At 48.0% G+C, this 16,177-nt stretch overlaps 1 protein-coding gene across 1 annotated transcript in view; it reads left to right on the top strand.

Annotated features, from left to right (window-relative positions):
• The first annotated feature begins 1,250 nt into the window (after positions 1 to 1,250).
• LOC307088447 (cell adhesion molecule CEACAM5-like) overlaps positions 1,251 to 16,177 on the top strand; it is a 25,034-nt gene continuing 10,107 nt past the window's right edge. The window contains exons 1-9 of the mRNA XM_079754342.1: positions 1,251 to 1,312; positions 2,405 to 2,803; positions 2,978 to 3,196; positions 3,334 to 3,600; positions 3,744 to 3,998; positions 4,117 to 4,210; positions 4,287 to 4,347; positions 15,033 to 15,265; positions 15,373 to 16,137. Coding sequence (XP_079610468.1) covers positions 2,473 to 2,803; positions 2,978 to 3,196; positions 3,334 to 3,600; positions 3,744 to 3,998; positions 4,117 to 4,210; positions 4,287 to 4,347; positions 15,033 to 15,265; positions 15,373 to 15,421 — 1,509 coding nt within the window. The 5' untranslated portion in view covers positions 1,251 to 1,312; positions 2,405 to 2,472 and the 3' untranslated portion in view covers positions 15,422 to 16,137. The remainder of the gene's footprint in view (positions 1,313 to 2,404; positions 2,804 to 2,977; positions 3,197 to 3,333; positions 3,601 to 3,743; positions 3,999 to 4,116; positions 4,211 to 4,286; positions 4,348 to 15,032; positions 15,266 to 15,372; positions 16,138 to 16,177) is intronic.

Raw genomic sequence — 16,177 nt, 5'->3', positions numbered from 1 at the left:
TTCATAAAGCTTAACGAATGGTGAACGAATGATTCAAAAAGCTTCACTACTGGTGAATGAATGGTTCGCGAATCAGTAGCAACTCATCATCAGTTAGATCCAGCTCTACCAGTCGATCCAGTGTGGGACCCAAGCCAGCCCTCAACAGCGCTTGAAACCAAGGGTTTAAACGTTCCCTGCAGTGGTGGACAATTGCTATAAAGATTTAACATTACAAATGCAACAACTTTAAACATTGCTGCCACATAATAAACTTTAAATGTGAATATTAATGAATGTATTGTGTATATATTCTGAATATCTTTATTAAAATATGACAATCATCCCGTCTTGGCCCTGTTATTTTAATAACTTATTGTGAAATCCCAGGAAATTTATGTTGCTGTCATAATCAATCGGTCAGTTTGCTAATTGACAGAATGATTAATTAATACAGTATTCCCTAGTCTGTTTAACAGTAACTCCTCAGTAGTTACTGTATAACTGTCACTCAGTAATGAATACAGCAGTCCCCTAGTCTGTTTACCAGTAACTCCTCAGTAGTTACTGTATAACTGTCACTTAGGGCCCCAGTTAGGGCCCCAGTCGTTCATCATTTATTCCTAAGTAACGAATACAGTAGTCCCCTAGTCAGTTAACTTCTTTGCAGAAAAGTCTGTGACTTTCTGGAAGAAGGATGCTGTTGTGATTCAAGTCTAGAGGAGGCTTACTTAACAAAGCTAGTCAAATATCACCCTCTTGTACAACAAATATCTAGCCATGGCTACAAATGTACATTTCTGGTACTTATCTTTGCAGCCTGGGCCACGTGCATAGGCTTGTCTTTAGGGGTTTCAGGATAGTTGGCTTTACAAAAGCAAGGGCAAAAGAACTTGCCAAATACTGCTCAATATCCTCCATTTTGGGAAGTTGCCACATTTGGAGGAGAGGTTGTTGTGTGTATCCATGATCTGCTGTTTGAACTGTCATCAGACCCACATTGCTGAATCATGCCTGAGCAATGTTTAGTATCTGTAACATTTTTGTCCTTATGTATACTTATTATGAATTGCGGACATAAATAAAGAAGTTAAAATGTGTGAGAGTGTGAGTGTGTGTATGTTCAGTTGCCTCCTTGTGTGTGCGTAAGGATCAGCAGGCCAGAAGATTAATTGAAAAATAATAAAAAAGCAGAAGATAAAACAAGAAGACACTTTGTATTGTAGGCTTCGGTTCCTTTTTCTGCCAATCATGGTGTAAAGAGGTAGGAAGTCTTGCAATGTTTTTGGCTTCTGTTCAGCTAACTGTGTGAACTGGAACCACAGACTCTACGGTAAGAAGTTGTATTTTCTTAACTTTAATTCAATGCTTGACAAATGTAATTCATAGAGTAAAATATAATTTGAAAGAGTGTTATATTTCTCCTAGTATGAACTTTTTTGTTTTATTTTCTACCTTCAGGCGTGTTTAAATATCTCCCAGAACAACAGAGAGAGAGGAGAGGACTCGCTATGAATTTAAGATCAGCAGCAAGAGCATTTCTAGCTTTCCTTCTGTCAGTACCAGGTTGGTTAATTTACATTGTGAACATTTCGTTGAATATTTTCAATAACATATCAACGAAGCAACTGGAACGAGGAGAGGGTGAAACCACAGCATGTTGAAGATAGAAGAATAGTAAATATAGCATTAAAGAATCACCCTCTAGAACGCTGTGTTTGGTTAAACAGACCCCTAGAATACGGTCCACTAACGGTCCACTGTATATATTTAATTTAGGGTTCATCAGTCATTGAAAATACCACTTCACTGCAGGTTGTATACAGCCTCTTGTAGTGAAAGCAGTGGTTTTAAGATAACAATACTTTATACACTGCATGCCATCTCCTCGCCTCTCTCCTGCTCTCCTCCCCTTGTCTTCTCTCCTCTCCTTTTCTGCTCCCTATTTTTCTCCTCTCCTCTCCTCCTCCTTTCTTCTTGCCACTATTCCCACTTCCTCTCCTTGGCTCCTCTCCTCACCTCCTCTAATCTACATTCATTGTCTCCACATCTAAGTAATTACAAAGCTTATGGTCACATTGCTCCAACAGAAGCACTTAGACTAAAAGGGACAGGACTACAGAGACTAAACACAGCCTACACTACCATAATTCATTAACTGTTAATGTATGTTGTTCAGTTAGTGTAGTGTAATAAATTCAGAATTTCAGAGGGGTGGGGGTTGAACTTGACTCCCCTCCTGGTTATTCTTCTGGTGTCACATGATGTTCTGGAACGTTCCTCTCACAGCTCAGTGGTCAGCATGTATCTGTAGTTTCCATCTCCACCCACCAGCCTCCATCTCTTTATGTATCTTCTGATCTGTTCATCAGGTGAACCTCTGTGTCTTGTTCATACTCAATGAGATGTGTTTGTTTTTTCACAGTGCTTCAGGGTAATGATGACTGGACAGTTACTTACTCGTCTAGTAATGTCTGCGCTTTAATAGGAGCAATGGTTGACATCAGCTGCACTTATGAATACCCTGAAAACGTACAGTACCGCCCGACCACAGTAAATGCAACGTGGTTTACTAAAGGAGACAACTATCAGCCTGTTGATCTGGAAGAAGATACAGACTATACAGGTCGTGTTGAATCCAGCTGTGGAGCGGTCAACTGTACCGGGTCCAGATGTAATAGAACATGTTCCCTGAGAATCAAAGACCTGAGACGGAGTGACTCTGCTGTCTACAAGTTTAGGCTTGTAGGCTGTTTAGGCTGTCTAACAAACCAACCAGGTGGGGAATATACTGGTGACCCTGGAGTGACGTTATCTTTAACAGGTAAACTATGATGAGTCCAGTGTGTGTGTGTGTGTGTGTGTGTGTGTGTGTGTGTGTGTGTGTGTGTGTGTGTGTGTGTGTGTGCGTGCGTGCATGAGTGAGAACAAGTATGTGTACGTGTGGGAGTGTGTTGTTATATCTTAATTATTTTTTGTAACGTGTTCTCTGACCCAGACCTCCAGGTGAAGGTGTCCTTTCCTTCCGCTACTCATCCTACCTGGACAGAGCTGGAGTGTCACAGTATGTGTAGCCTAGCTGGTGACCCTCCCTACATCTGGTTCTGGAATGGCAGGAAGGGAAGAAAGGGGGTGAAATACAGGGCCTACATTCAGTCTGAAGAGAGCTATTCATGTGCTGTTAAAGGATACGAAAATATCCGCTCTCCATTAGTTTGTAAGTCAGCTACACACTACACTGACATGATACCAAATGTAATGGATCTTTTAGGGTAAAGAACTACATGTAGATTTACTATGAATTGACCAATCTGCTGGTATTTTATATAATTAATAAAATGTAACTGTTAACAGACGCTCCAAAGACCCCCTCAGTGACCGTGAGTCCCTCTGGTGAAATAGAGGAGGGCAGTTCAGTGACTCTGAGCTGCAGCAGTGATGTCAACCCAGCAGCTAACTACACCTGGTTCAAGGTTTTAAAAGGTCTTTCCCCCACAAACTTGAACCAGGGACCAAAGCTTGTCTTTACACAGATCCTGACGTCAGACTCTGGACAATACTACTGTCTAGTTCAGACTGAGCTAAGGCAAGCATCTATCTGGATCACTATTCACATGAAATGTGAGTGCAACCATTATTGTACATCATACTAAAGATATTAAAATGTATGACTTGGCAACATAAATTATCAGTAAATTCATTGTGCAATGTACTCAAAAACTTCTCCACTTTGTAATTTACATTATTATTAATACTGTCTCCAGATGGGCCTAAAAACACTTCTGTTAGTTCAAGTCCTTCTGGTGAAATAGAGGAGGGCAGTTCAGTGACTCTGAGCTGCAGCAGTGATGCCAACCCAGCAGCCAACTACACCTGGTTCAAGGAACATGAAGTCTCAGTGAAGGAAACAGGACAAACCTACACTATCACTTATATCACATCTGAGCATGGAGGAAACTATTACTGCCAAGCACACAATGCAATCGGACATCATAACTCCACCTTTTTATTAATTCAAAGTAATTATTTATTTTAAATACACACACCTCCCTGACAGTCAAAGGCACCCAGTGAAACATTTTCCTACTTATATTAGAGTTTGTTGTCAGTATTGAAAATCATATGACTATGTTTCAGTGACATCCTCATCATCACAGACAGCAACAGTTGTTGTAACAACCATTGTTGTCCTACTGGCCACCATACTCCTCCTCGTCTTCTTCTGGATGAGGTGCGATATCCTCTTTCTATTTTTCAGTTCCTTTACTTCTGCTGTTGCTTCTTCATCTCTCTGTTCTCTTCTCCAGAAGAAAGAGGGCCTCCAGTAAAGCATGTGGACAGGGAGGAAGGCCAGATACCGTGGAGGAGGTGAGACACTGGAAGCCATTTATTACCAACCCATCCTTTACTAAGACACCCGGTGGAAATGACAGACTTCTAGTTGTTTCCTTAGTAAGTTTCCTTCTCTATAACTCTAGCCCTGTGGCTAGGAGAGACTGTACATCCTTGTGTCTAACTTTCATTAAGAACAGTCCGAACTTCAACCCTTGTCCTCGATTTGGAACATTCTGAAATGGAAATAACTTATGTCAACATTTTGCAGCTTAAACAAAGCCCATTTTAGTAGGAATGTGCTATTGACCTCCCAACCTGTAGGAGTGTGCTATATACCTCCAAACAGAATGACTGTTAGAAGTGGGAAAATACTGATTGCCGCAGTCATAATGATTTCACATGAAGAGACTTTCTTATTCGGCGATCCTAATGTTTTCAAAGGAAAATAGGGTATTTTACCAGGTGATTTTCATACATGTGAAAATTCCAATAAGCTCTCTGGTAGTTGTTTATGTGTACTTCAATCAGTTGTTTACGTTAATCAACCTGTCTGGGAGCCAACACGGTTCTGTTAAGGGCAAAATATTGTGTTGTTAACGTTCGGGATCACTTGCTAATTTTTCTCCACCCATAAAATCCTGATAGTGAAGCTGGAACCGGGAAAGAACTGCATAATGTGTTCAATATTTATATATAAAACTTTCAAGATACAAGATTAGAATCATTATAAACCTTCATGGATCATACAAGATACAACAAGCATTAGGGGGGTTATCCGTGGCCTACTGGTTAAGGAGCTGGATCTGTAATCGGAGGGTGGCCAGTTTGCATCCCAACCAGTAGGCAAAAAAAAGGATAGGGTGAGCAGTTGTGCAGCACCCTCCTACGTCCTCATCCACGGATGAGGTGCCCTTGAGCAAGGTAACTGAAACCCCGGGCACTGCACTGCAGCCGCCCACCGCCCCAGGTGCGCAAGGTGTCCATGTGCGCCCCGGCTCCCGGAGTACATTTTCCCCTGAGACGGGAGAGATCCCAATCTACCTCTAACACTTCCTGCTTTAAATGACGCAAAATTAAAATTTTTACATCAGGAAGTGTAAGGGGGGGGGCTCTAAAAAACTACAAGCGATAGGCTTGTTTCAGATCGTCTGCATTTGCGCGCAGCATGCACCAGACTTGAGAACATCCACCGGAACTATTCAGAAACACGTCAAGTTCCGATCACGTCAAGTCGGACATATGTGCACTTCTCGTAGGTTGAACAAGCATAGTTTGGGAGAGGGCACGCCTCCTTGAAAGGATTTACGTCATTTTTTCACTTGGGAAATTCCACGTGGTAATTCCAACCAACCAGGGCAACGTTTTGATATGTTGAGGGGAGTGTCTTATAGCCGCATATATTTGAGACCATATGCACAGAAATGCAGACGGAAGGAGCTCCCGCGAGTTTAGTCATGTGACATTGTAGTATATAGTGCCGCACACTTATACTGTCATGTTGATGTTAGTGATGTGTATGCGGAGTGATACGTTTGGTGTGATGCGGTGTAGCTCCGGGGCTTGGGTGCACTACATGTAATGCAGGCTACACGTGTGGTAATAAAGTAACGTTCTTGGAGTTAAAGACAAGCCCATGGATATCCGTCATGTATGTCGAGTCACCCGGTCATGAAGAACCATAACAGACATGTCGCATTGGGAAGTTATTACCAGCATTTCTGACGTTTTGATCCCAGAATGCATTATGTTATGCGAGGCTATAGGCTTGTTTTTGATGAGGCATGCGGCTTCGTTTGCCATGCGTCAGAGTGCATTCTGGGATCAAATACGTCAGAAATACCTGTGATAACTTCCGATGCGATGAGTCACCAGGCTTTCAAAACTCGCGGTAGTTTCAGGAAAACAGCTTTTCTGGGCATGCTCTCGAATAAGTGCGGACATATGACACTCCCCTCAACATATCAAAACTTTGCGCTGGTTGGATGGAATTACCACGTTGAATTTCCCACGTGAGAAATGACGAATCTCCTTTTGAAAGAGGCGTGCCCTCTCCCAAACTATGCTTGTTCAACCAACGAGAAGTTTACCTGTGTCCGACTTGACGTTGTGGGAACTTGACTTATTTCTGACTAGTTCCGTCGGATGTTCTCAAGTCTCGTGCATGCATGCGCGCAATTGCAGACGATCTGAAAGTCGCCTAATGCAATGCATGCTTGACCTGAAACTCACCTACTAATTCCTCATTTTCAAACCCGCCTATAGGGGCTGGGACCCACTGACCCTACAGACCTATTACAGATCGGTGCCAGTGGGTTGTACTTAGGGGTTTATGGTTTAAACGGAATAGAGAGCACACCGGCGTGAATTTGCGCTACGGTATGGATTTTGACGTTACCATGTGACCGGTAGATCAAACGAGCGCTAAAGAACCAATGACTTAGTACCAGAGACGCAGTCGTTTATTCATAATACTGTAACGAGCTGGGTTAATGTGGTTCGGTTATTATGCGTTCAGCAGCAATGCAAATGTTCTCATGTGTTGGGTTATGCACTAATGTTATTAGTGGGGGTTAATAAGGGATTGTCTCGCGAGAATGGGGGGGGACAACGTGAGGGAGGGTCCGGAAGCGGGGGGTGGTGGTAGTGAGACCTGTGTTACGGCTAGAAGTACAAGTGGTCACGGCCAACAGTGATCGGAGATAAACTGTGGATTTATCAAATAAATAGCAGGATTGTAAGCCGGACATCGACTGTTTATTCAACGCTGCACCACGTGAGGTGGTCGTTACACTGGTGTCAGAAGTAAAACGACGGACTGGTTCTTCTCCAGTGTTCGCCGTTATCCTAGCGTCTTGCGGACCCACCTCGGGGTGCTGCTGTTTGTACCGCCAACGGACATGGCACACGGGCGCGGAGCGCGGCCGAAAGTTAAGGAGGAGGCGGGGAGCTACGGTTATGCCCTTGCGGGGGGTCTGGCGGCGGAGTTTGAGCGCGCTGCGGAGACCAGGGCCCGCTTGAGGGAGACGGCGAGGCGCATGGCATGCGACACGGGAATGGGCTCCACCGACCCCCGACGGAGCAGAGGATATTGCGGAGGCTCGGTCGCAGGCACGTCGGCTCCTCCAGAGCATGACAGCGGTGGGAGTGCACAGCCTGCGTGTCAGAGGGGTGGTGCCTATACTTCCCGGGCCCCGTGTAAAACACCAAAGTACTCCGGTAAGGCAGACTGGCAGGCGTTTCATGCCCAATTCGAACTGTTGTCACAAGCTGCAGGCTGGTCGGAGGATGATAAAGCGCTACAGCTAGCGTTATGCCTTACGGACGACGCACTGGCATGCCTGTTACTGCTCAGCCCAGAGGAACGAAATAATTATGAGGCTCTTGTTGGGGCTCTGCAGAGGCGTTTTGGACGTTGCGAACAGCCCGGTCTCCTACGCTCTGAACTTTCCATCAGGCGCCGGCAGCCTGGGGAGCCCCTCCGTGTGCTAGCTAATGACATTGAAACTCTAGCCAGGAGGGCTTATGCCCACATGCCCCCGGAAATACAGACGGAGCTTGCCAGGGACCAGTTCGTCCAAGCCATAAACCCCAGGGAGCTGCGCATTCAGACCCAGCTCGCCCATCCCCGCTCCATACAAGAGGCTCTGGAACTGGCTCTGGAGAGGGAGATTGTGGGGGGCGGGACCATGGGAGGCAGCCCTGAGGAGAGTGGTCCTACAGTGAGAACCGCTGCATGCACTGATGCAGCCGAAGTAAAGCTTGCACGGGTGGCTGAAATTACCGAATTAATACGGGCTGTCTCCATGCATTCGCCGCAAAGTGCCACACAACATCTCCAACGCCCCCTGGTCTGCTGGGGATGCGGACAACCTGGCCACCTCCTCAGACAGTGCTCCAAGCATTCCAAAGACCAGGGAAACGGCCCGGGGCCCGTATAGATGGGACAGTACGGACCCCGGGCATGGTGTCCCATGCTGTTGCCACAAAGGATAGAGGGGCCCAACAACACAGACGGGGGAGAGGGGCTCCACTCCCCCCTGAAGCAGACGATAACACAGAATCCACGATGGTGGTGGGTTGGACTCATTCGGGGAATTTCTGCCATGTTCCCGTCACCATACACGGGGCCCCACGTACAGCCCTTGTGGACACGGGCTCCACAGCAACACTGATGAGGCCAGATGTAGTTCCGGCAGGGACACAGTTGAGGCAGACTACAGTGCAGCTGAGGACAGTGACTGGTGAGTTGGCCCCTATGCTTGGTAAGGGGAGGGTGACGTTGAATGTGGGAGGTCTGTCAGTGGATTTCACTGTATGGGTGGCGCAGGTGCAGGACCCCTGCATACTGGGGCTGGACTTTTTGAGGGCTGCGCGCTGTCTGCTGGACCTGGGGAAGAACACATTGACATTTCCCGGGGGCCCCAGTGTTAAGCTGATACCGCCCACCCAGTCCCCAAAGCCACACCCCCTGGTCAGGACAGCCATGGAGACACACTGCCATGACACAAAAACCCCAGTAGAGAGAAATACCCCCCCTGTTAGCAGCTTCCTGCCACTAGTGCCCCATGCCCCCAGCAACGGTCAGCCCCCCTCTGCACATGCCGAATCATCTTCCCCAGCCCAGTCAACTACGGTGGGGGAAACGGACAGGTTGTCGGCGGTGAGAGGGATATGGAGACAGAACTGTGGCCAATTGGGGCAATGGCAGCAGGAGGAGCTGTGGAAGGTGTTATCGGACTTTATGGACATTTTTGCACTAACAGACAATGAAGTGGGCCTGACACACCTGGTTCAGCACGAAATAGACACTGGGGATGCACGGCCGATCAAGACGCGTCCCCGGCGTCTCCCCATGGCTCACCGTGAGGCTGCAGACAGAGCGGTTGAAGAGATGCAAAGAGATGGCATTATTGAACCGTCGGACAGCCCCTGGGCCTCGGGAGTGGTGATGGTGTCGAAAAAGAGGAGCACCAAGATGAGATTCTGCGTGGACTACAGACCGCTGAACAGTGTGACAAAAAAGGACTCATATCCATTACCCAGGATCGATGAGTCATTGGACTTGGTGTCTGGCTCTTCCTGGTTCTCTTCACTAGACCTGCGAAGTGGATACTGGCAGGTGCCCCTCAGCCCTGAAGCAAGACCAAAGACTGCCTTCTGTACGGACAGGGGGTTGTGGCAGTTCCGGGTCCTCAGTTTTGGCCTGTGCAACGCCCCAGCCACCTTCGAGAGACTCATGGACAGGGTGCTGGCTGGCATCCCCCGTCAGAGATGTCTGGTGTATTTGGACGACATCCTGGCCCATGGGAGCTCCTTCCAAACGGCCCTGGAATCGCTGAGGCTGGTGCTGCAGAGAGTGGCGGCGGCGGGCCTAAAATTACACCCGAATAATTGCAGCTTCATGAGGAAGGAGGTGGAGTTTTTGGGTCACAGACTGGGGGGAGAAGGCATCAGCACACTGGAGGAGAAAGTGCATGCAGTGAGAGACTGGCCGACACCAACTGACCAACGACAGCTGAAGAGCTTCCTCGGCCTGGCCTCATATTACAGAAAGTTTGTGCGAGGTTTCTCCTGCATAGCTGCCCCACTGCACCACCTGCTGCAGAAGGACAGGGACTTCACCTGGACGCCACAGTGCCAACAAGCCTTCAACTCCCTCCAGAAGGCACTGACTGAGGCCCCTGTCCTCACCCCCCGGACCCTGGGTTGCAGTTTACTCTGGACACGGATGCCAGCGACTTGGGAATGGGTGCAGTGCTGGCTCAGGCGGGGCCAGAGGGGGAGAGAGTGGTGGCGTATTTCAGCAAAACCTTCAACAAGGCTGAGCGCCGCTACTGCGTCACACGCCGAGAGCTCCTCGCCATGGTGGCGGCAATTAAGCACTTCAAGTACTACCTCGGTGGCCGGCCCTTCACTGTCAGGACAGATCATTCGGCACTGCAGTGGCTGATGTCCTTCAGAGAACCAGAAGGCCAAGTTGCACGCTGGATTGAAACGCTGCAGTCCTATGTCTTCACAGTGGTACACAGGGCCGGAGCCAGCCACGCCAACGCCGATGCCTTGTCCCGCCGCCCCTGCGCACTGGGAGGGTGCCAGTACTGTGAGCGGAGAGAAGCGCGTGAGAGAGAGATCCGTATCGAGGAGGAGACATGCCCTATGCACGAGGGGGCCGGACCAGTCTGCCGCGGAATGCAGATGGTTGACGCGGCCGAGTGGCAGACACAACAGGAGCAGGACATGGACATACAACCGGTGCGACAGTGGGTTGAGGCAGGAAAGAGACCACCCTGGGAGGAGGTGACTGGGAGCTCCACTGCATCGAAAGGCATGTGGATTATGTTTGAGGCGCTGAGAGTGAGGGATGGAGTGCTGCAGAGAGCCTGGAAGGAACCTGCTACGGGAGAAGAAAGGTGGCAGGTGATAGTCCCCAGTTCACTGAGAGACGCTGTGCTGAGAGCATCCCATGGGACTGAGGAGCGGGGCACTTCGGAGTAGCAAAAACACTCCGCCGGCTTCGTCAGGGGTTTTACTGGGGGCGGGTCAGAAGGGACGTAGAGGACTTTTGCCGCCGCTGCGACCTTTGCGCGGCCTACAAAGGACCCCCAGATCAGTCCCGCGCGCAACTACAACAACAGGCGGTGGGGGCTCCCATGGAAAGAGTAGCTGTGGACGGCATGGGCCCATTCCCCCGCACGGACGCAGGCAACCGGTATGTTTTGGTCGCCATGGACTATTTTACAAAATGGCCTGAGGCGTACGCAATACCAGATCAGGAAGCAGAGACGGTGGTTGACGCTCTGGTAGAGGGCATGTTCAGCAGGTTCGGGGTGGCAGAAACCATCCATAGTGACCAAGGGAGGAACTTTGAGTCACGGGTCTTCACCGCCATGTGTGAGCGCATGGGCATGCATAAGACCCGGACCACAGCCTTGCACCCCCAGAGCGATGGTCTCGTCGAGAGGTTCAATAGGACCCTAGGAAAGCAGCTGGCAATCCTCACAGCGGAACATCAACGGGACTGGGACACGCACTTGCCCTTCGTCCTCATGGCCTACAGGTCCGCTGTTCAGGAGTCCACCTCATGCACGCCTGCCCTCCTCATGTTGGGGCGGGAGATACGAACGCCAGTGGAGATGACCTTTGGCAAGCCCCCTGACACCCCTGCTGTTCCTCCAGGGAGAGAGTATGCCAGGAGACTCCAGGATCGGATGGAGTCCGCCCATGTCTTTGCCCGAGACCAGCTGGAGAAAGCGGGCATGAAACAAAAAAGGAACTACGACATAAGGTCGAAGGGAAGACACTTCCAAGCTGGAGAGCTGGTGTGGGTGTATCGCCCCCACAGGAAGAAGGGACGGTGCCCCAAGTTGGACTGTCATTGGGAGGGGCCTTGTCAGGTGGTGGAGCGGCTGGGTGAAGTAGTGTACCGGGTCCAGCTGCAAGGAAGGAGAAAGAAGGTTGCGCTCCACAGAGACAGGTTGGCCCCGTACAGAGGGGATTCTCTCCCTTCCCCAAGCTCGGAGTCCCAGGTGTCCGCCCGGAGGGGCGACGGCGCAGCCGCTGCACGCGGCTACACAGGGGCACACGAGCCCTATCGAAGTCCCATTTCCCCTGCACATACCTCCCCAGAGACAGTGACTAAACCCCCTGTTCACATCCCTCCTTCCCCCTTCCCACCACAGTTACCTTTCACTGCACAGGGGCGTTGCCCCAACCACCCGGCAGAAGCGCCTGCGTCCCCCACGCGGCCGCGGAGACAGGGACGTCGGCCGGCCCGTTTCAGAGACTTTGTGTAGTCCCTCGGGACGAGGGGCTTTGTTGGGGGGGAGCTGTGTAACGAGCTGGGTTAATGTGGTTCGGTTATTATGCGTTCAGCAGCAATGCAAATGTTCTCATGTGTTGGGTTATGCACTAATGTTATTAGTGGGGGTTAATAAGGGATTGTCTCCCAAGAATGGGGGGGGACAACGTGAGGGAGGGTCCGGAAGCGGGGGGTGGTGGTAGTGAGACCTGTGTTACGGCTAGAAGTACAAGTGGTCACGGCCAACAGTGATCGGAGATAAACTGTGGATTTATCAAATAAAGAGCAGGATTGTAAGCCGGACATCGACTGTTTATTCAACGCTGCACCACGTGAGGTGGTCGTTACAATACCATCCGGAGGCGCACACAGCTTTTGGCCGTGTTCTATAAGATATTCTAGAACACTCCGGGAGCTCCGGCGGGAGACCTGGAGCTTTATATCTAAATGATATAATATAATCAGTGTTGGGAAGGATACCTTTAAAATGTATCCAGTTGCAGAATACATGCCAAAAAACATAATTTGTAACCTATTCCGTTACATCCCTCAATTTGAGTATTGTATTCTGAATACTTGGATTACTTCCACATTGAATTGCATTTTATAAGTGTAGGAATGCGGCATCAAATCCTGCTTACTAAACAGGCCTATTCTGGTGTGTTCTTTTCAAACTGGCTGAATGTGTTAGGCCCAAGTCACCCTGAAAGTGCACTATAATTTATAATTTGCTGTAGAGGAACAAAGACTATAAAGGTATTTATTATAAAGATATTTATTACATCTTACATTTTTTTTCACTGAGCTAAGTGCATAGGTGTTGCCTAAAAAATCACCTTAATATAAAGAGAGAGAAATAGATCGTTCAATCATTGGACAAAAGTGGTCTGGGGCGGGGTAAAGATAAAAAGTGGGGGAAAAGCGTCTGTGAAAGTAAATAATGGATATCCAGTGGGCTGCACTCGTTGTGATATTCATTTGTTTCATACAGTTGCGGACCGTTCGAACTCCTTCTCCCTCATCCTGGTGCTGAATGTGTTAAATGCATCGTAATATGTTTGTGTGTTTTCCAGCATGCGTTTTATGTGGGTGTCTGTCCAAATATCCAATACACATTCCGTCTTCTCTTGACTCCAAGTTGAGCCACGACTCATTTTCACCCGACGGTCCGACAATGTGCTGCTAGTCTTGGAGTTACCGCTAATCAATCAATAATTCCCATAATGCGCGCGGCTGAGCGGGTGCCTGTTACGTCCAAAGAGGCGTATGCTTTTTAGAACTGGATCGGACCGAGGTGCGTTCGCTTTCACATCTCAAGCGAACCGCTCCAGGGTTCGTTTGGAAGCGAACCGAGACCAGCTGTTCAGGGAGGTCTCGGTCGGCTGATTTGGTGCGCATCGAAGTGAGGTGGTTGCATTCATACCAACGCAAACGTACCGAACGGGACCAAACTCGTTCAGTGCGCACTAAATAGTGTTGGTGTGAAAGCACGAATAAACTTGTGAAACAGAAGTATCGTCATGTAATCCATTGATTTCAACAATGTAACTGTATTGTGGCGCCCACGCGTGTGGGCGCCATGTTCCGGGGCCGCGGGGGGATTCTGGGAATTGGGGTTGTCAGTTGACAAAAGGGCTTTTGTTAAGTTATTCTGTTGTTAGGGTTAAGTGGGGTTAATGGGTTTGGAGTATTTATTGGTTGTGTTAATTGTGTGTTGTTCCATTGTTGTGTGATGTGTAGTGTGATCGGGACCATCAGTGAGAGTGTTGTGTGTGTTGGTCAGGTGTCCCGTGTTTCTGTTACGTTGGTGGTCGTTCAATAAAGGCAGTCTGTAGTCGTGTGGTGTATGGGGCACGGAACTGCATAATTGGTTCAACCTGGGCAACCAACCTTCCCGTGCTGCTCGCCACAGTATTCTAAATACCAACTATTTAAATTGTAACTAACGGAATACAGTTAGTTATAATTTGCATTCTGAATACGTAACGGCGGTACATGTATTCCGTTACTCCCCAACACTGAATGTAATATATAGACATATATTATATAATATCACGTCAAAAAATGTGTGCCTCCGGATGATATTACGAATAAACAACTGAATCAGATTCTCAGACGACTCTGGTCCCTACCACATCGATCTGAAGTCGCGGTTCAATCTTAACTTTATAGAGTCAAAGCCAAATGTGCTTCCCCCAATTCCTTCTCCACCGTGGCCGAGAATCAATAGGTTGCGTCCTCTCTTCTGCATAGACTCACGTTTTGCAAAAGACTCTTTAAACGACTCACACTGAGGTCCCGTGACTGTTCCTCCCCCTCCGTCGCAGGTGTTTCCCATCGCGCTGAGTGCGGCCAACGCTGATGTGACCAATGGACACCAGCTGGAGTAGAGCGGCAGTTCCGGGAATTCAATGTTTTGTAACCTGACCCAAAAACATTCATACCAAACCCAAACAGTGGTCCATGATCATCAGTTTTGTTTGTATGCTTTCTCAGTGGCTGTTTTGACATGGCACCATACACTATGTTTGATGTGTTCATCTTTGAAGCAAAACTTCAACTGAATTCCTTATCAGTTTGGGATTTATGAATCACCACTTGACAATGGCGTAACTTTTAGCAAACAATGTTTGCTAAAAGGGTGAGAGCTTTGCTGACATCTAGAAATACTGATGTCTTATTTAGTTGTAAAGAGGCAAATGAATGTTGTTAAAACATAACAGTTTTAGGAGCTCAACAGTTGGAGGAAACCTTGCAGGAAGGTCTTGAAGTGAGGCCTACAGCAGCCTGCATGATGGGACCAGTAGTCACAACCAAGTGTCTCTAAATGAACCAGAAGCACATGACCTTCAGGACTGTCTTAAGGAAGTGTCAAGTATTTGTAAACCTAATTTACTCTTCTGTTCTCACTCCCCATTAGCTACTTCCTGTTCCTGTGTATGACAACGTCTCAGCTCTGACCAATCGCTTAGACACTGTAGCACAGAGAGAACCAACAGAAGAGCAGGATGACCATCACTATGCCATCATCGACACCTCTGTGTCCGAGGAACAGGAAGTGTCTTGCTGGATGGCTGGCTCCGGTGGCCAATCAGGCAAGGATGTTTCCTTTTACTCTCTGGTCAACATTCAAAGGGTCAACGCTTTCCCTGGGTAAGCTTCTCTTGGTATATCTAAAGAAGAAATAGACTATGTTTTGGGACTTTATCGACATAATGGATCTGTTTCACAGGGTGACTGAAGTTCTGTCTTCTTTTCAGAGAAAGTCACCAGGCAGAAACCCCAGAGTTCTACAGCACCATCAAATAATACCTCAGATATTGAACCAGTTGTTGCAGCAATATTTAATTAGTGGAACTAGGTAGATAGTCTCATCCATTTAGTTTAACAGCACAATACGCTGGCTGCATCCTATGGCGCTTAATTACCTGGACGGAATACTTGCCACCACTGCTCATAAATGATCTGATGACTGTTGAATTGATTTGACTTATTTGACTTGATTGTGTATGTTCCACCAACCCAGTCGCCAAAAGCATACGTTGACAGTGTACGTTTTCGTGAACACTGGATTACGTCGCATTTCAATGTAAAATAGCATGTTATACCTACAGTATATCTGGTACTTTCAAAACCCACCACAGAAACAGTTTGGGTGTAATATGTATTGTATAATCTTTATGAAAACTCAGTCAAAACTATTGAACACCAGAGGATGGGTGGGGTGGGGCAGTGGACACACACACAGACACACACACACACACACACACACACACACACACACACAATGCATTTCGCTGCTACAACAACAAAAAAATTGAAGAAAAGGTTCCCTCAAATATTATTACTTTCAAAACATTGGCCAAAATGGAACATCTTTTTATTTGGGCTGCTTCTAGGACATTTGGGTGGATTTTCAACAGTATGTGGGCAGGACGTTTTTTGCAGGACCTGGCAACCCTGCGCTGTTGTCCGAGGTGCTGAAATTCTCCGGAACAATTCAGGATCCATGGCCAAAAAGACTTGTATGTCCCCCCCCCCCCCCCCCTTTTTTAACTTTTCAAT

Source organism: Pollachius pollachius (assembly GCF_949987615.1).
Source record: "Pollachius pollachius genome assembly, chromosome: 17".
Lineage (NCBI taxonomy): Eukaryota > Metazoa > Chordata > Actinopteri > Gadiformes > Gadidae > Pollachius > Pollachius pollachius.
The sequence above is the reverse complement of the archived record's forward strand: the minus strand, read 5'-3'. Positions and strand labels throughout refer to the sequence as shown.